Genomic DNA, 20,068 nt, shown 5'->3' with positions numbered 1-20,068 from the left:
TTCATGTTTAAAAAAAAAAAATGTTTTAACATTCCACCCATGAGGCCAAAAGAGGGCGATTTGGGTTATTTGACTGCAGGAAATGGTCTCCAGTTACAATAAATGCGGCCGCAGGATTTGCGGTTTCCAATTTGCACGAAGTCCAGTAGGGTTCCTTGAGAGCCGTAGCGTTGTTGGCTTGGGGGGGAAGATAGAGAACACTGCATTGGTGATGACCGAAGACAATTCGCTCGGGAGGTAATGCGGTCAGCATTTGATGGTGAGATATTCCAGATCGGGAGAACAAAAGGACTTCATGTACGTTACCACAATCACACCATGAGTTGTTAATCATGAAACATATTCCTCCAACTTTCTTTTCCCAGGTCCCTTTATGGCTTTCTGAAGGGTCTATACGCACTCTATAGTACTAACAGCATTCTATGGTAGACAAAACAATCCTTCTACATTGCGTATGTGTCACGCCCTGATCTGTTTCACCTGTCTTTGTGCTCGTCTCCACCCCCCTCCAGGTGTCGCCCATCTTCCCCATTATCCCCTGTGTATTTATACCTGTGTTCTCTGTTTGTCTGTGGCCAGTTTGTTTTGTTTCGTGAAGCCTACCATCATTCTGCCCTCTGTTCCTGTCTCTTGATTGTTCCTGTTTTTCCATGTTTTGACCTTTTCTGCCCACCCTGACCCTGACTGCTGTCCTGTACCTTTGCCCCACTACTCTGGATTTACCGGCCTCTGCCTGACCTGACCCTGAGCCTGCCTGCCTACCTGTACGTTTGCCCCACTACTCTGGAATATTGACCCCTGCCTGCCTTGACCTGTCGTTTGCCTGCCCCTGTTGCTGTAATAAACACTGTTACTTCGACACAGTCTGCATTTGGGTCCTACCTGAAATGTGATAGTATGTCCGAAACACATTGCTTATCTAAATATTTTCCCTTATCATGGCATATAACTTTTTTATTCCAAAATGTTAATTGGACTGCAACACTTAAAAGCCAATGACGTAACATAGGTATGAAGGCCAACAAGAAATTAAGTAATGTATGTCTGACATAAATGTATGATTGATAATGAGATATGGCAAAACGGGGTAAACAACATGCCCTCACCATAGTTATGTAATCGAATAGTGCCGTAGGTAACGTAGCGGTTAAGAGTGTTGGGCCAGTAATCGAAAGGTCGCTGGTTCGAATCAAGGCACTTAACCCTAATTGCTCCTGTAAGTCGCTCTGGATAAAATCATCTGCTAAATTACAAAAATTTCAATGAATACTAGTATAGTACAGAAATGGCTGAGGGAGAGAGGGAAGGTGAGCAGATTATGTCAAGTATCAATCAGAACGTGAGTAGCAGCATGGAGAGGTGTGTGACATCCATGGTGCCATCACACGCTACTCAGCCACGTGGACGGAGGGGAGGGACAGCTGGGCAGAAACCCAGCATGGTGTGTGAACCAGAGTGCTGTGAGTGGTGGTGGTAGTGAGTGGTGTGTGGAACTATGTGTGTACTCTGGGATACTGCCATTTATCACCCACAACTCAGAACTGTGTGTGTGTGTGTGTGTGTGTGTGTGTGTGGGGGGGGGGGGAACTGTGTGTGAAGTAAATGTGTGTGTATACATATGTAGGACTTATTTGTGAGGGAAAGTGGTCATGGCAGATATAACTGGCATACCGGCATATCTTCAATTTCAAGGGACATGGGTCCATAAGAGTGTATGTACATTTGAGGGGACAGCATATAGCCAGTCATCATATAAAACCAGGGAATAGATGGGAAAAGGGTTGGGCATACCATACATCTTTCCCTCGTCGGAGAGGATAATCTTCCTGCGTCCGCAGGGCGGGTAGATGGACAGGGCCTCATGGAAGCTCTGTTCGATGTCAGGGCTCCACACGCCCTCCGCATCGTTCTCCAGAGCCTTGTCCAGAGGCTCGTTCAGCTCCTCACTGCTGCCCCCAGGGGAGGGGGCTGGCACCCACTCCGCAGACGTGGTGGGGGCAGGGGGGGGGACCACAGGACAGGGCTGGGGTTGGAGGGATCAGGGGGGGGGGGTAGACCCAGGAGGGAGAAGGGGGTTGGGGTGGGGTGTAGATGGTGTCTTCCAGGGGCCAATGACAGGACAAGACAGGGGAGAGTGATCCTGAGAAAGTAAAATACATAACATTTAGGTCAGGTGAGGTTGAGTCAAGGAGTGCTGGCTAGAAGAATGTTAGGCCAAGAACAAGAGCATAGGAAGGCAATACCCATCGTAAACAGTGAATGACCATATGATATGCTTTAAAGGATTGCTTTCAAATATTGATTATGCTGCTAAGTATTTGATACTTTGAATTGTCTTGGTATCCATAGTTATGTACTGTCTGTGACTATGTATGATAAGCTATTCCCATGCTAAAAACTTGCCAGATCTCCCTCAAACAAGACGTTCAAACATCAAAAAACTTCCTGGTAAAATTAAGATGAAACAAAAACCACAACAAAATTCTGGTCATTTGACGTCAGCCCAAGGAGGTCCAACTATCTAGGAAAGCGATAGCTATGTCAGCTGAGTGTGGTCATATGAAGAGCGGCGTGCGCGCAAATGCTATGAAATCTTAGATCACATCAGTGGGGAGTTGCTAATACTACTTGGATAAAGCACCTCGGATCAGAAATTAGATTATGGAGCCATGAAAACAAACAGCATGGCACCTAGAGGCCAAGGTGATGGCCGAGGACAGAGCCGAAGAGAGGGCCGAGGACAGAGCCGAAGAGAGGGCTGAGGACAGGGCCGAGGACAGGGCTGAGAACAGGGCCGAAGAGAAGGCTGAGGACAGGGCTGAGAACAGGGCCGAGGGAGAGGGCCGAGGAGAAGGCAGAGGAGTAACAGACTGGGAAATACATTAAACTGGGATCTCAAACACACCGCCATGGACATTTTCAAATACTTTATCTGTGCTCGATTGAGCTTGCCTGGCTTAATAATGGACTAACAGAATAGTACCAAAACTGTAAACTCTGCCCATCTGGCAGTCTACAGGCAAGCTGAAGCAAATGTTCAAAGTATGTGAAAGATTTCAAATAGTATTTGAACCCAGGTTGGGGATCGACAAAGACACTTAGTCAGACACACAGACACACAGAGCCTTTCTAATCGACCTGGCCCGGGTACCCTGGAAGGATATTGACCTCATCCCGTCAGTTGAGGATGCCTGGTCATTCTTTAAATGTTACTTCCTCACCATATTAGACAAGCATGCTCCGTTCAAAAAATGCAGAACCAAAAACAGATATAGCCCTTGGTTCACTCCTGACCTGACTGCCCTCGACCAGCACAAAAACATCCTGTGGCGAACTGCAATAGCATCGAAGAGCCCCCGCGATATGCAACTGTTCAGGGAAGTCAGGAACCAATACACGCAGTCAGTCAGGAAAGCAAAGGCCAGCTTTTTCAAGCAGAAATTCGCATCCTGTAGCTCTAACTCCAAAAAGTTCTGGGATACTGTAAAGTCCATGGAGAACAAGAGCACCTCCTCCCAGCTGCCCACTGCACTGAGGCTAGGTAACACGGTCACCACCGATAAATCCGTGATAATCGAAGACTTCAACAAGCATTTCTCAATGGCTGGCCATGCCTTCCTCCTGGCGACTCCAACCTTGGCCAACAGCCCCGCCCCCCCCGCTGCTACTCGCCCAAGCCTCCCCAGCTTCTCCTTTACCCAAATCCAGATAGCAGATGTTCTGAAAGAGCTGGAAAACCTGGACCCATACAAATCAGCTGGGCTTGACAATCTGGACCCCCTATTCCTGAAACTGTCCGCCGCCATTGTCGCACCCCCTATTACCAGCCTGTTCAACCTCTCCTTCGTATCATCTGAGATCCCCAAGGATTGGAAAGCTGCCGCGGTCATCCCCCTCTTCAAAGGGGGAGACACCCTGGACCCAAACTGTTACAGACCTATATCCATCCTGCCCTGCCTATCTAAGGTCTTCGAAAGCCAAGTCAACAAACAGATCACTGACCATCTCGAATCCCACCGTACCTTCTCCGCTGTGCAATCCGGTTTCCGAGCCGGTCACGGGTGCACCTCAGCCACGCTCAAGGTACTAAACGACATCATAACCGCCATCGATAAAAGACATTACTGTGCAGCCGTCTTCATCGACCTGGCCAAGGCTTTCGACTCTGTCAATCACCATATTCTTATCGGCAGACTCTGTAGCCTCGGTTTTTCTAATGACTGCCTTGCCTGGTTCACCAACTACTTTGCAGACAGAGTTCAGTGTGTCAAATCGGAGGGCATGTTGTCCGGTCCTCTGGCAGTCTCTATGGGGGTACCACAGGGTTCAATTCTCGGGCCGACTCTTTTCTCTGTATACATCAATGATGTTGCTCTTGCTGCGGGCGATTCCCTGATCCACCTCTACGCAGACGACACCATTCTATATACTTCCGGCCCTTCCTTGGACACTGTGCTATCTAACCTCCAAACGAGCTTCAATGCCATACAACACTCCTTCCGTGGCCTCCAACTGCTCTTAAACGCTAGTAAAACCAAATGCATGCTTTTCAACCGTTCGCTGCCTGCACCCGCACGCCCGTCTAGCATCACCACCCTGGACGGTTCCGACCTAGAATATGTGGACATCTATAAGTACCTAGGTGTCTGGCTAGACTGCAAACTCTCCTTCCAGACTCATATCAAACATCTCCAATCCAAAATCAAATCAAGAATCGGCTTTCTATTCCGCAACAAAGCCTCCTTCACTCACGCCGCCAAACTTACCCTAGTAAAACTGACTATCCTACCGATCCTCGACTTCGGCGATGTCATCTACAAAATAGCTTCCAACACTCTACTCAGCAAACTGGACGCAGTTTATCACAGTGCCATTCGTTTTGTTACTAAAGCACCTTATACGACCCACCACTGCGACCTGTATGCCCTAGTCGGCTGGCCCTCGCTACATGTTCGTCGTCAGACCCACTGGCTCCAGGTCATCTACAAGGCTATGCTAGGTAAAGTGCCGCCTTATCTCAGTTCACTGGTCACGATGGCTACACCCACCCGCAGCACGCGCTCCAGCAGGTGTATCTCACTGATCATCCCTAAAGCTAAAACCTCATTTGGACGCCTTTCCTTCCAGTTCTCTGCTGCCTGCGACTGGAACGAATTGCAAAAATCTCTGAAGTTGGAGACTTTTATCTCCCTCAACAACTTTAAAAATCTGCTATCCGTGCAGCTAACCGATCGCTGCAGCTGTACATAGTCCATCTGTAAACTACCCACCCAATTTACCTACCTCACCCCCCATACTGCTTTTATTTATTTACTTTTCTGCTCTTTTGCACACCAGTATCTCTTCTTGCACATGTTCATCTGATGATTTATCACTCCAGTGTTAATCTGCTAAATTGTAATTATTCGATTTATTGCCTACCTCATGCCTTTTGCACACATTGTATATAGATTCTCTTTTTTCTACCATGTTATTGACTTGTTTATTGTTTACTCCATGTGTAACTCTGTGTTGTCTGTTCACACTGCTATGCTTTATCTTGGCCAGGTCGCAGTTGCAAATGAGAACTTGTTCTCAACTAGCCTACCTGGTTAAATAAAGGTGAAATAAAAAATAAAAATAAAAAAACATCAAGGAGGAGATCATATCAGGGTTATTTAGGCAATTACACTTCGAAACACTCAAGGAAATGATCAGGCTAGATGTTTGAGAACTGGTCAGGACATGGGGTCAGGGAATAACTCCTAGCTCTACAAATGTCTCATCACAAGAAACGGACGAGTCTCAATCATTGTTTGTGTTCCTCCAGAGGCAATCTGTGCTGCCAATTGCCAATTAAGGCTATTGACATTGTTAGTCAGTATGAAGCATGATTTGCCTGGTTGTATTTGGTCCTCCTGTTCACCACAGTGACAATATTTAGCTTTAAAGCAAATTTACTGCAATTCTACACATTTAGCCATGTGGCTGAGATAACGTTTTCAGTGTAAACTTAAAACAGCAAATGTTTTCCCATTCTGATTTACTGTTTGGATAAAAAAAATGCTTAGGCAGCCCCCCCATTATTTTTCTGTGCAGAAAAACCCTGAGTGAGTAACGATCTCCATCCAGCCAGTCACCCTCTCTTCCTCTGAGCCCCCTGACGTACCAATGAGCTTCCCGTAAATGAGTTGGCCAGTTAACCATACATGTACACACACAACACGAACGCACACACATGACCGAGAACTAAAATACACACACCAAACAAACACATGAGACAATCTATCTATTCAGAGGCCATGGGGCAAACTGACCACACACAGATCAACATCCATACACAAACAACAGGTAATGACCCTCACACTCCCTCCCTATTTTTTTTATTTTATTTAACTAGGCAAGTCAGTTAAGAACAAATTCTTGTTTACATTGACAGCCTAGGCCCTATTGTCTGTCTCTTTTATCTCACTGTTTCTCTCTCCGTCTCTCACTCCCTATTGTCTTTCTCTGTTTCTCCCTCCCTCCCTCCCTCCCTCCCTCCCTCCCTCCCTCTCGCTCTCTCAATTTCTTCTCTCTGTTTCTCTTTCCCTCTCCCCCCTCCCTCGTTCTCTGGACTCTCCATACTGAACTATAGTTTAGTGAGTTAACAAAAGAACCCAGGAATGTACAGGCTACATGGACACTATATTAACCTAATTGAAAAACCGGAATGATGGGGATAACACTACAGAGGTGTATACTACAAAGCAGGATCAATGAGTTAGCCAGCTAACTTTGATAAACAACCTGAAATAACTGCAAATGTTATGGTTCATTAAGAAAGCTAAACTTAAATATGTTTTTATCATTGTTGAGTAAACTGGATCATTCCCATTTCAAACTTATCTTTCTAAAAAATTAAAAGTTATGGTCAGAATATTTAGGCAAGTTAGCTGGCTAACTATTTGATCCTGCTTTGTAGTACCCCTCTGGTAGAATTCAGACTGTCTCATTACTACTGACTGACCCTAAAGAAGCACTGAACTAAAGCTCTGTCAAGCACACCATACTGAAATGAGTGTGACAGTGTTTACTCCAATCAGTTTGTTTAGGGTGGGCTTTCTGGAATAGTTATGAAACTTGTTGTAATGGAATATCTGTCCCGGCCAGACCCCTGCTAAGGCCTTGTCATAATAAGTAAAACAACTGAGGAGGGCAAACTTACACTGTAGAGCCCATTTCTTTGCTCTGGTGGTGAACCTTAGTAACTTTTTAAATAAGGGGTCTATGGTGAAATGGTCTTTGTGGTCATTGTATCTTTGCTGTGCTTCCAAAGAGTATGTTTCATAACTTTGCTCACAAAGTAACCTGGAGTAAAGGACAACTGCAACTACAATGTAATAATCCAATACTGATAAAGAGAATGTTTAGTGCAGAGTGAGATCTGTGGGGCATAAGCCATTAGGGTGCTGGTTAGGTTCCTAAGTCAAAGTGTCCAGCAGGGTTAATTGACCTAAGCCCCTTAAACCAGGCTGCCCCTTCCACAGCGCCCTTATCCCCTACCTCGGCCCCTCTCCCCTGGGCCTGCTCAGCAGGATAATCCCCCAGCTGGTGCTGCGCTCAGGGGCCCCTCCCAAAACACAGACACAAACATACAGATGCAAACACACACTTTCATTATGAAAACAGAAATAAACATAGGCCCACTTATTCAAACTATTGTGTGTTGCCACCCCCTCACCCCCCCATCCATAAGAGGTAACAGCTTCATCAGTACCCCTGGCACCGGTGCTGTAGGTTGGGAAGAACTATAGGTTGCAGAGGGCACCAACTGAGGACCATGCCAGAGAGGGTTGGCAGTTGGAGGGGTGTATGGGGGCAGCAGAGAGGGGGAGGGGCTCCGCTGGACACAATCTCCTCTAATCGGGACCGGAATGTAAAGCTTGAAAACATACTCTCATATAACGCCGTGGCCGTCATCCCAAATGAAAACATACTCTCATATAACGCCGTGGCCGTCATCCCAAATGAAAACATACTCTCATATAACGCCGTGGCCGTCATCCCAAATGAAAACATCCTCTCATATAATGCCGTGGCCGTCATCCCAAATGAAAACATCCTCTCATATAACGCCGTGGCTGTCATCCCAAATGACAACATACTCTCATATAACGCCGTGGCCGTCATCCCAAATGACAACATACTCTCATATAACGCCGTGGCCGTCATCCCAAATGACAACATACTCTCATATAACGCCGTGGCCGTCATCCCAAATGAAAACATCCTCTCATATAATGCCGTGGCCGTCATCCCAAATGAAAACATACTCTCATATAACGCCGTGGCCGTCATCCCAAATGAAAACATACTCTCATATAACGCCGTGGCCGTCATCCCAAATGAAAACATACTCTCATATAACGCTGTGGCCGTCATCCCAAATGAAAACATACTCTCATATAACGCTGTGGCCGTCATCCCAAATGAAAACATCCTCTCATATAACGCCGTGGCCGTCATCCCAAATGAAAACACTCTCATATAACGCCGTGGCCGTCATCCCAAATGAAAACATACTCTCATATAACGCCGTGGCCGTCATCCCAAATGAAAACATACTCTCATATAACGCCGTGGCCGTCATCCCAAATGAAAACATACTCTCATAACGCCGTGGCCGTCATCCCAAATGAAAACATACTCTCATAACGCCGTGGCCGTCATCCCAAATGAAAACATACTCTCATAACGCCGTGGCCGTCATCCCAAATGAAAACATACTCTCATAACGCCGTGGCCGTCATCCCAAATGAAAACCTACTCTCATAACGCCGTGGCCGTCATCCCAAATGAAAACATACTCTGTAAGGAGCAGATCAACTTTGCTCTCTGAACCCCCACACACACACACACACACGTACAGACTGACGTGCTCACAAACACACACAAACACACCAGAGGGAAAAAAATTCTAGATCACCTGTACTCCACACACAGAGACGCGTACAAAGCTCTCCCTCGCCCTCCATTTGGTAAATCCGACCACAACTCTATCCTCCTGATTACAAGCAAAAACTAAAGCAGGAAGCACCAGTGACTTGGTCTATAAAAAAGTGGTCAGATGAAGCAGATGCTAAACACCAGGACTGTTTTGCTGTCACAGACTGGAACGTGTTCCGGGATTCTTCCGATGACATTGAGGAGTACACCACATCAGTCACCCACATACCCCAACCAGAAGCCAATGATTACAGGCAACATTCGCACTGAGCTAAAGGGTAGAGGCGCTGCTTTCAAGGTGTGGGACTCTAACCCGGAAGCTTACCATAAATCCTGCTATGCCCTGTGACGAACCATCAAACAGGCAAAGCATCAATACGGGGCTAAGATTGAATCATACTACACCGGCTCCGACGCTCGTCTTATGTGGCAGGGCTTGCAAACTATTACAGACTACAAAGGGAAGCACAGCCGCGCACTGCCCAGTGACACGAGCCTACCAGACGAGCTAAATCACTTCTATGCTCGCTTCGAGGCAAGCAACACTGAGGCATGCATGAGAGCATCAGCTGTTCCGGACGACTGTGATCACACTCTCCGTAGCCGACGTAAGACCTTTAAACAGGTCAACATACACAAGGCTGCGGGGCCAGACGGATTACCAGGACGTGTGCACCGGGCATGTGCTGACCAACTGGCAGGTGTCTATACTGACATTTTCAACATGTCCCTGATTGAGTCTGTAATACCAACATGTTTCAAGCAGACCACCATATGCCCTGTGCCCAAGAACGCCAAGGTAACCTGCCTAAATGACCCAGACACTCACGTTCGTAGCCATGAAGTGCTTTGAAAGGTTGGTAATGGCTCACATCAACACCATTATCCCAGAAACCCTAGACCTACTCCAATTTGCATACCGCCCAAACAGATCCACAGATGATGCAATCTCTATTGCACTCCACACTTCCCTTTCCCACCTGGACAAAAGGAACACTTATGTGAGTGCTATTTATTGACACCATAGTACCCTCAAAGTTCATCACTAAGCTAAGGATCCTGGGACTAAACACCTCCCTCTGCAACTGGATCCTGGACTTCCTGACGGGCCGCCCCCAGGTGGTGAGGGTAGGTAGCAACACATCTGCCACGCTGATCCTCAACACTGGAGCTCCCCAGGGGTGCGTGCTCAGTCCCCTCCTGTACTCCCTGTTCACCCACGACTGCATGGCCAGGCACGACTCCAACCCCATTAAGTTTGCAGACGACACTACAGTGGTAGGCCTGATCACCGTCAATGGCGAGACAGCCTATAGGGAGGAGGTCAGAGACCTGGCCGGGTGGTGCCAGAATAACAACCTTCCCTCAACGTAACCAAGACTAAGGAGATGATTGTGGACTACAGGAAAAAGAGGACAGAGCACACCCCCATTCTCATCGACGGGGCTGTAGTGGAGCAGGTTGAGAGCTTCTAGTTCCTTGGTGTCCACATCAACAACAAACTAACATGGTCCAAACACACCAAGACAGTCTCGAAGAGGGCACGACAAAGCCTATTCCCCCTCAGGACACTAAAAAGATTTGGCATGGGTCCTGAGATCCTCAAAAGATTCTACAGCTGCAACATCGAAAGCATCCTGACTGGTTGCATCACTGCCTGGTACGGCAATTGCTCAGCCTCCGACCGCAAGGCACTACAGAGGATAGTGCGTATGGGCCAGTACATCACTGGGGCTAAGCTGCCTGCCATCCAGGACCTCTAAACCAGGTGGTGTCAGAGGAAGGCCCTATAAATTGTCAAAGACCCCAGGCACAGACTGTTCACTCTACTACCGCATGGCAAGCATTACCGGAGTGCCAAGTCTAGGACAAAAAGGCTTCTCAACAGTTTTTACCCCCAAGCCATAAGACTCCTGAACAGGTAATCAAATGGCTACCCGGGCTATCTGCATTGTGTCCCACCACCCGCCAACCCCTCTTTTACGCTACTGCTACTCTCTGTTCATCATATATGCATAGTCACTTTAACCATATCTACATGTACATACTACCTCAATCAGCCTGACTAACCGGTGTCTGTATTTAGCCTTGCTACTTTTATAGCCTCGCTACTGTATATAGCCTGTCTTTTTACTGTTTTATTTCTTTACTTACCTATTGTTCACGTGACAAATAAACTTTGATTTGATCAGAATCAAAGACATTGCCCACACTTATTATATGTAAACACCTCAACCCTCCATGTACCTCCACTAACCCAACATAATGAAAATCCTACACTATATTCCAGTCATACCTCATAATAATCACATAGGATACAGGGTCAAAGGTCAAGAGGGAGACTGGTCTGGATGAGATCAGTCAAAGATAATCCCTGAAGAGAGATGTTCACTTCTGGCTAATATGAATGTACACTACTACAGCCCGATGACCTGTGGACATACAGCATGTACAGCCTAGAGAGGAGGATGGTTGGTAGAGTTGGTGGGGCTTGGACGCCAGGGGATTTGTTTGTCCTGTAGGACATATCTAGGACATTATTCTGCTCTCTCGTGCGAGTGGAGGAGGAATGCTTGCTATGTGGGATGAGCACACTGGACAGTCTCCTCAGCACAGGGCCAGTCTCAGGGCAGACACACACACACAAAATTTGTTTTGATAAATTTGTTTTGATGATTTGTTTTGATGATTACAATGTCGCAGTCACAAGGCACACAAAGCAAGTTAGCAATACCTTTCACTCCTAACCTCGTCATTAGTAGGCTACTGTATGGTAAAAACTGTACCGTAAATACAGACAAGGACAGAGTGAACCCAGAGACCCCAAGACAGAAAAACAAAGAAGTGAGGAAGGGTAAAGAAAATCAACATTCCTTGGCTGTCATAAAGTAGTTTTAAGAGAGTGCACTAAAGGGTGTGTGCGTTGCCCCTACCTGTCCATGCCCCCTACCTCTTCCTGCCCCCTACCTCTTCTTGCCCCTTACCTGTCCATGGCCCCTTCCTCATCTTTCCCCTACCTGTCCATGCCCCCTACCTCATCTTGCCCTTACCTGTCCACTGCCCTGGCCCAATCCACCTGTTGCTGCTGTGGAATACACCCCCTGTCCCTTGTCCCACGGGAGGACAGACTATCACACACACCACTCTAACCCTGCACTCGGACCAAAATGACTCCCTCACACACCATGTAAGCACCACCATGACCAGCAAATCTACACAGTTTATCCACTCACTCCACTACCAAACCCTGTGTGTGTGTGTGTGTGTGTGTGTGTGTGTGTGTGCCAATCGTCTCCCACTGCCCACACACAAACACACATTTGCCAGGTAGCAGTGGTTGGATTGGTGACTCAAAAACAGCATACCAAGTACCTTACATCATGAACCAAGCAAAAATAAAATTATGCTTGAAAATGTGGACGTTTTGAAACTAAAGAAAAATGTTAGCCTGATATACAGTAAATAGATTTTGCTTGGACACAGATACAATACACAGTAAACCACATTTTGTTTATGTAACAGGGATTCTATAAATGTACGGTATGTGGACTTTTCACACAATAGGCTTATAACAAATAAAAAATGAATATTAAAACGAATACCAATAATAATAGCCTAATCATAATAAACATAATTAAAACGCACATTAATCTCTAAGTATATTTATTGAGTATAATATATCTCATGTATTATATGACTAGTAATAACTGTAGTTATTATTAGTATCAGTCATTCATAGTAATAGTTGTTATTATTAATATGCTGGTATTTTATGGTACAAAAAAACTCAAACAATTCACACATGTGGCTATTACTTCGTAAAAATTCTCTGACATTCTGACATGTGACATTCTCAAAAATTATGCAATTGAAATAGCTATTTCGTAAACATTAGTCGCCTCACCCAGACGAGCGCTAATGTTTAACTGCGTGCCTATGACGTTATTAGTTTCCTTTAAAAAGTTCCGGCCGAAACGCAGGAAGTAGTGCAGGGGGTAAAAATTTGGGAATTCGAGAGAAAAAAATGTCAGAAATGTAAAGAATGTTTACCTCGTACAGTGAATGAAAGCGTATTAGAAACAACGTAACCGGCAGACAACTATACATAGAATACAACTGACCAGTCTAACGCTGAAACAGAAAGTTTGGTCACCCACAATGTACTGCTTTTAAAAGAACACTGATGTATGTTCACTTACAAAACAAATAGACAGAATATTTTGGAAACTTACCTGTTGAAGGTCAAGCAACAGACAACACCGGTGGGTGGGTCAGGCAGGGAAGTGGAATTTTTTGGGGCAGGTTTCTGTGAAGAAATATCAGTATTTGTACCCCCTTGGAAGCGCAATGGAGGGCTGGAATTTCAGGAATTAGCTGTGGTATGACATGAAGCCTGGAAGGCAGAGAAAAAGACGAGGGGAAAGAAGGAGGCAGAACTGACCGGTCAACATGTAATGAGGGAGGGGGATCAGAGGGGAGGGCCAGGGCTCCGAAAAGCAAAAGAAAGCCAGCCTCGGAAGGGAAAAAGGAAATCCATCAAGAAAAACGGGTGGATTATCATTGCCACTGTAAGGAGAGGGACAAACACACAAAGGGACAAAGCTATTGCGAAACCTTATCAGCCCTCTTATAATTTATCTGAAGTTGTGAAATAACCCCAAATAAAGATTAAAATACCCCTATTGGCCATTTTATTTCTTTATATGACACTATTCAAATAATAAATGGGATAAATAGTACAAAGTACTAGGGCTTTACCTATAAATAGGCGGTGTACTTAAAAACAATGTGTAATGACCTTTGGCAAAATATGTTGATATATTTCGTTCAGTTTAGAATAATGATTTTTCGTTCGATATCATTAGTCATTTATTTATAGCAAACGAGGAAAATCGATTGTGCAATTCATCTTTACAGAAAGCATAATAAATTGAGCACTGACGGTTAACTGGACTCTGAACAACTGGAGCCTGTCAGGTTTGAATTAAATAGATAGAGCGCCCTCCAGTGGATAATATAGGTAATTACCTAACAGGTAAGGTTTCAGTTGTGCGTTGTACAGTTCCATCTGAAATCAAGTCAGTAACCTTTTGCATGTCTGTTAAAAATGAAAACAATTATGTGACCTATAAAACATATAACATATTTGAATAAGCAGTTTATAACATTGTGATAGCTGTTTGTCTATAACATCCTCTGCAAGATCAAACACAATCGAATAAACTTAGGGTATTTCTTAATTAAAAATAATACAAGTTTATGGTGAAACTAGTTGTGTTTTAGATTGACATATATTGATTGGTTGTACATACTGAACATATGTTTCTACAACATCAAGTCCATCTTAAACAGGCCTCTTTTCATGAGATCTGATTTCACACTTCTCCCACTCGATTTATTTTTGCCTTCATCCAGGAATGATTTTCTGATCATTCCCCTCTTTTTCCTCTTTTTGGCATACACCCAGTCCAATCCATAGTTCACTCTCCTATCACAGTGGTACATTTCCTCAATAGTAACCTAGAGTGCTCTACAATCGATCGTCTGATCCGACTACATAAAGTCCATCACAAACTACAGGAGAATTGTTTGCTTTCATTTGAAGGAGAAAAAAAGGAAGTGAAAGTTATTCCAGAAACTATACAGTATAAATTAACGTATAAGCCTCCTGTTAAAAAAGAAGTTGTACTATTTTTTTTTAAAGAATAAAGAAATATGTGGAATGTTTAAAAGCTACTGTACAAAATTGAATTATTCTTAAGCCACCCAGCAACATCCTCAGGTTCTCATTGGTGCCTTTTGGGATCGAGGATGGAGTCAGTCATTCCTGAGTGACATAGAGGGGAGACACTCTATATACCAACTCGCGGAAGGGAAATGAGCTGTGCTATACAGTATATCAATGTACATTATAAAGACTGACCGCTTCACAAAAGTAAGCTCTCCACAATAGAGGCAACGGAAAGACACTCAGTAACCTCAATGGAGAACGATGTTTCTTAATGGGTCTGTGTCTTCAGGCTAGGACAATATTCATGTTTTTTGGTCCAATTCTTAAACCAACACCCTCAAGTCCTTAACGTTCAGTCCAAATATTGCCAGGAGTGTTCAGTCCTTGCCCAGTATGTGTCCATAAGCCTGTGGACACACACAATCCCCTACTCCATGCTTTCCACAGGGAGTTTGGGTCCTTAGACATCTTTAGGCGAAGTGGTTTGTTCCTCTACCTCTCTTGAACATGCTCTCTCCCTCATGGAGTTCCTTCCCGAGGCATCATTTCTTGGACAAGAATTTCATCTTATTTCCTGAAAATGAAAACAGGCAACAGAACCGGATCAAAAAAACGTTGGTGTGAGAGGCAAGTTCTGGCAATCTTTTCATACATTGAGGAGGGATGTAGTTTCACTAATGTATCACAATTTACAATGACAATTGAATCAGAAACTATTATCCAGAGTGACTTGGGATATGATCTATGTAGGTACTAGAGTGGATAGGGTGTATGGGAGAGGATTTGGGCCTCACCTAGACCCTTGAGGAACTTGTTGACCCCACGTTGCTCGCTCCCTGGGAGAGAGTCCAGGTAGTCTTGTGACCTCACCTCAAACAGACCTAGACACACAACAACAGTAGAATAATGAGAACACATACAGTTGTGCAAAATTGTCATATAATTATGCATTTCAGACAGACTTACAGATTCCAAAAGCAGACTTACCTTATCTGTTCCCCCTCTCTCTGTACTGCTTAGACCCTGCCTGGCTATACCCCCTCTCTCCGTACCTCTTAGACCCTGCCTGGCTATACCCCCTCTCTCCGTACCTCTTAGACCCTGCCTGGCTATACCCCCTCTCTGCTATACCCCCTCTCTCCGTACCTCTTAGACCCTGCCTGGCTATACCCCCTCTCTCCGTACCTCTTAGACCCTGCCTGGCTATACCCCCTCTCTCCGTACCTCTTAGACCCTGCCTGGCTATACCCCCTCTCTCCGTACCTCTTAGACCCTGCCTGGCTATACCCCCTCTCTCCGTACCTCTTAGACCCTGCCTGGCTATACCCCCTCTCTCCGTACCTCTTAGACCCTGCCTGGCTATACCCCCTCTCTCCGTACCTCTTAGACCCTGCCTGGCTATACCCCCTCTCTCCGTACCTCTTAGACCCTGCCTGGCTATACCCCCTCTCTCCGTACCTCTTAGACCCTGCCTGGCTATACCCCCTCTCTCCGTACCTCTTAGACCCTGCCTGGCTATACCCCCTCTCTCCGTACCTCTTAGACCCTGCCTGGCTATACCCCCTCTCTCCGTACCTCTTAGACCCTGCCTGGCTATACCCCCTCTCTCCGTACCTCTTAGACCCTGCCTGGCTATACCCCCTCTCTCCGTACCTCTTAGACCCTGCCTGGCTATACCCCCTCTCTCCGTACCTCTTAGACCCTGCCTGGCTATACCCCCTCTCTCCGTACCTCTTAGACCCTGCCTGGCTATACCCCCTCTCTCCGTACCTCTTAGACCCTGCCTGGCTATACCCCCTCTCTCCGTACCTCTTAGACCCTGCCTGGCTATACCCCCTCTCTCCGTACCTCTTAGACCCTGCCTGGCTATACCCCCTCTCTCCGTACCTCTTAGACCCTGCCTGGCTATACCCCCTCTCTCCGTACCTCTTAGACCCTGCCTGGCTATACCCCCTCTCTCCGTACCTCTTAGACCCTGCCTGCGCTGCTCCCTCTCTGCGACGAACCCAGCGAACATCTGGGTCTCCATGAAGACCTCCAGGAACCTCTTCAGACTCTTTGAGGTGACAGCCTTGCGAAATGCCTCCCGCTGAAAGTAGGACGGCGTGGGGGAGGAGGGGGCTCCAGACTCATCCTCTCGATCCCCCCCGCCCATGAAGAGAGGGTAGTGGCCCACCATTTCTACGAAGAAACATACAAAGGCCTCCGACACCACGGTACTGAGGGAGCTTGAGTCTGGGGAGGGAGGGAGGAGAGAGAGAGTAAGAGAGCCTTTCAACATGGAGGTCATATGCTTGCATAATAAAAATATCAGTTGTCACATCGACCTTCGTCAAAGCTGTATCGGTCACAACAAGACCCTTCTGCGAGACGTGTTAATATAGTAGCACTGACTCACCGGTGGGCATCTCACTAGCCAGTTCCTTCCTCTTGTCAAGAACATGTTCCAGAGCAGCCTGCAGCTTATGAGGCAGAATGGAGTCCTCGTCATCCAGCTGGAGAGGAAAGACTGAGGTGTGAGAGGAAAGGATGACCGTGTCCCATGAGCACAGAGGTGTTGCTACATCTATAGCTGTAGACAATTGTTTAAGAGATATACAGTATGTTGTTGGTCTGTTGCTATAGGTACTGTTGTTAGAGGTGTATACCTGTCTGAGGAAGCGGCTGTTGCCGAGGTCGACCACCAGGACCTAAGGAGAGAGCAAAGGGCAGGGTGATGTCATTTCCTGTCAGTTTGGCAGCCTCAGCCCTTTCTCAGAGTAGAGCCATAGAGACCATTGTTTAATGGAGGAAAGAGTTGAGGTCAGGGGTACACACACACACACACACACACACACACACGTCAGCTGGGCTCGGGGGTCTGGTCTCACCTCCTCTATGGGCAGCTCTTTGAGGCTGGGCAGGGAGCTGGATAGCAGACCCACAATGAAGGGTGTGGGGGTACACACTATGTCCAGCATGGCAGGGGGCAGCACGGGGATGTAGGTGTGTTGCCAGGTGAAAGGGTAAAGTAGCGCAACCACCGCATGGCAGCACTGAGACAGAGTACTGCAGAGAGAGGAGAGAGAGCAGGACAGCGAGGGAGAGAGATGACTATTGTTGATCAAACACATTGCTCATTTGTAATACTCATATACAGTGGGGAGAACAAGTATTTGATACACTGCCGATTTTGCAGGTTTCCCTACTTACAAAGCATGTAGAGGTCTGTAATTTTTATCATAGGTACACTTCAATTGTGAGACGGAATCTAAAACAAAAATCCAGAAAATCACATTGTATGATTTTTAAGTAATTAATTTGCATTTTATTGCATGACATAAGTATTTGATACATCAGAAAAGCAGAACTTAATATTTGGTACAGAAACCTTTGTTTGCAATTACAGAGATCATACGTTTCCTGTAGTTCTTGACCAGGTTTGCACACACTGCAGCAGGTATTTTGGCCCACTCCTCCATACAGACCTTCTCCAGATCCTTCAGGTTTCGGGGCTGTCGCTGGGCAATACGGACTTTCAGCTCCCTCCAAAGATTTTCTATTGGGCTCAGGTCTGGAGACTGGCTAGGCCACTCCAGGACCTTGAGATGCTTCTTACGGAGCCACTCCTTAGTTGCCCTGGCTGTGTGTTTCGGGTTGTCATGCTGGAAGACCCAGCCACGACCCATCTTCAATGCTCTTACTGAGGGAAGGAGTTTGTTGGCCAAGATCTTGCGATACATGGCCCCATCCATCCTCCCCTCAATACGGTGCAGTCGTCCTGTCCCCTTTGCAGAAAAGCATCCCCAAAGAATGATGTTTCCACTTCCATGCTTCACGGTTGGGATGGTGTTCTTGGGGTTGTACTCATCCTTCTTCTTCCTCCAAACACGGCGAGTGGAGTTTAGACCAAAAAGCTCTATTTTTGTCTCATCAGACCACATGACCTTCTCCCATTCCTCCTCTGGATCATCCAGATGGTCATTGGCAAACTTCAGACGGGCCTGGACATGCGCTGGCTTGAGCAGGGGGACCTTGCGTGCGCTGCAGGATTTTAATCCATGACGGCGTAGTGTGTTACTAATGGTTTTCTTTGAGACAGTGGTCCCAGCTCTCTTCAGGTCATTGACCAGGTCCTGCCGTGTAGTTCTGGGCTGATCCTTCACCTTCCTCATGATCATTGATGCCCCACGAGGTGAGATCTTGCATGGAGCCCCAGACCGAGGGTGATTTACCATCATCTTCAACTTCTTCCATTTTCTAATAATTGCGCCAACAGTTGTTGCCTTCTCACCAAGCTGCTTGCCTATTGTCCTGTAGCCCATCCAAGCCTTGTGCAGGTCTACAATTTTATCCCTGATGTCCTTACACAGCTCTCTGGTCTTGGCCATTGTGGAGAGGTTGGAGTCTGTTTGATTGAGTGTGTGGACAGGTGTCTTTTATACAGGTAACGAGTTCAAACAGGTGCAGTTAATACAGGTAATGAGTGGAGAACAGGAGGGCTTCTTAAAGAAAAACTAACAGGTCTGTGAGAGACGGAATTCTTACTGGTTGGTAGGTGATCAAATACTTATGTCATTCAATCAAATGCAAATTAATTACTTAAAAATCATACAATGTGATTTTCTGGATTTTTGTTTTAGATTCCGTCTCTCACAGTTGAAGTGTACCTATAATAAAAATTACAGGCCTCTACATGCTTTGTAAGTAGGAAAACCTGCAAAATTGGCAGTGTATCAAATACTTGTTCTCCCCACTGTATATTGCTTTGGCAACAGTGGCAACCACCCATTCATGCGAATAAAGCAGTTGTGAATTGAGAGAGCGAGAGAGAGAGAGAGATGGGAGATGTATTTTTGGAAAGAGAGAGAGAACAGGGTGTCAACTACTAAAATCTAGTCAAATGATATAACCGCAGCATGTCTTCAATGTAGTTCCCGTTTCTACCACAAGATGGTGTTAGCAGATTCAAATGTGATTACCCAATACTTATTTTGGAACAAAACTGAACATTGCATTTTTTAAGCATGGCTTTAATGTATGCGGAATTGTAAAAAAATTTTTTTAAGGTAGTGGGATTTAACACTATAAAATATATACTGCGGGAGCGAATGAACTAACACCACACTGTTAACTTAATGCCTCCAATATGTGTGTCTGTTTTCATTTAATTAATTCAAAAACAATCAGTGATTGCGAGGCCAGGTTTCCACTCGTTTCAATGCAACAGTAGAAAAATGTCACAGTGGAACGACACACAATATATTGTGGATTCACAGGCATTTCAGGTGGGCTTTTAAAAAGCAATGAAGTAGCAGACTCTACACATAGCAATGCACTGTATATCCAAGAAAGCCTACAGTATTTAGCATGTCAAGAAAGAAGAGCGTA

At 45.9% G+C, this 20,068-nt stretch overlaps 2 protein-coding genes across 3 annotated transcripts in view; both read right to left on the bottom strand.

The window, feature by feature from the left end:
* The window catches only part of LOC129855204 (transcriptional enhancer factor TEF-3-like), a 37,654-nt gene extending 35,779 nt beyond the window's left edge, over nucleotides 1-1,875 (bottom strand). The window contains exon 1 of the mRNA XM_055922619.1: nucleotides 1,792-1,875. Within this exon, the coding sequence (XP_055778594.1) occupies nucleotides 1,792-1,798 (7 nt within the window). The 5' untranslated portion in view covers nucleotides 1,799-1,875. The remainder of the gene's footprint in view (nucleotides 1-1,791) is intronic.
* Nucleotides 1,876-13,823: 11,948 nt separating this feature from the next.
* The window catches only part of si:dkey-82f1.1 (DENN domain-containing protein 2A), a 55,014-nt gene continuing 48,769 nt past the window's right edge, over nucleotides 13,824-20,068 (bottom strand). For both annotated transcript variants that reach the window (XM_055922612.1, XM_055922613.1), the window contains 6 exons: nucleotides 17,569-17,746; nucleotides 17,347-17,388; nucleotides 17,097-17,193; nucleotides 16,664-16,933; nucleotides 15,493-15,579; nucleotides 13,824-15,272 (listed from right to left, as the gene is read on the bottom strand). In XM_055922612.1, the coding sequence (XP_055778587.1) occupies nucleotides 15,241-15,272; nucleotides 15,493-15,579; nucleotides 16,664-16,933; nucleotides 17,097-17,193; nucleotides 17,347-17,388; nucleotides 17,569-17,746 (706 nt within the window). In that variant the 3' untranslated portion in view covers nucleotides 13,824-15,240. The remainder of the gene's footprint in view (nucleotides 15,273-15,492; nucleotides 15,580-16,663; nucleotides 16,934-17,096; nucleotides 17,194-17,346; nucleotides 17,389-17,568; nucleotides 17,747-20,068) is intronic.

The sequence above is a fragment of the Salvelinus fontinalis genome, chromosome 5 (genome assembly GCF_029448725.1).
Source record: "Salvelinus fontinalis isolate EN_2023a chromosome 5, ASM2944872v1, whole genome shotgun sequence".
Lineage (NCBI taxonomy): Eukaryota > Metazoa > Chordata > Actinopteri > Salmoniformes > Salmonidae > Salvelinus > Salvelinus fontinalis.
Note: the sequence above shows the minus strand (reverse complement) of the source record. Positions and strands in the feature narration are given on the sequence as shown.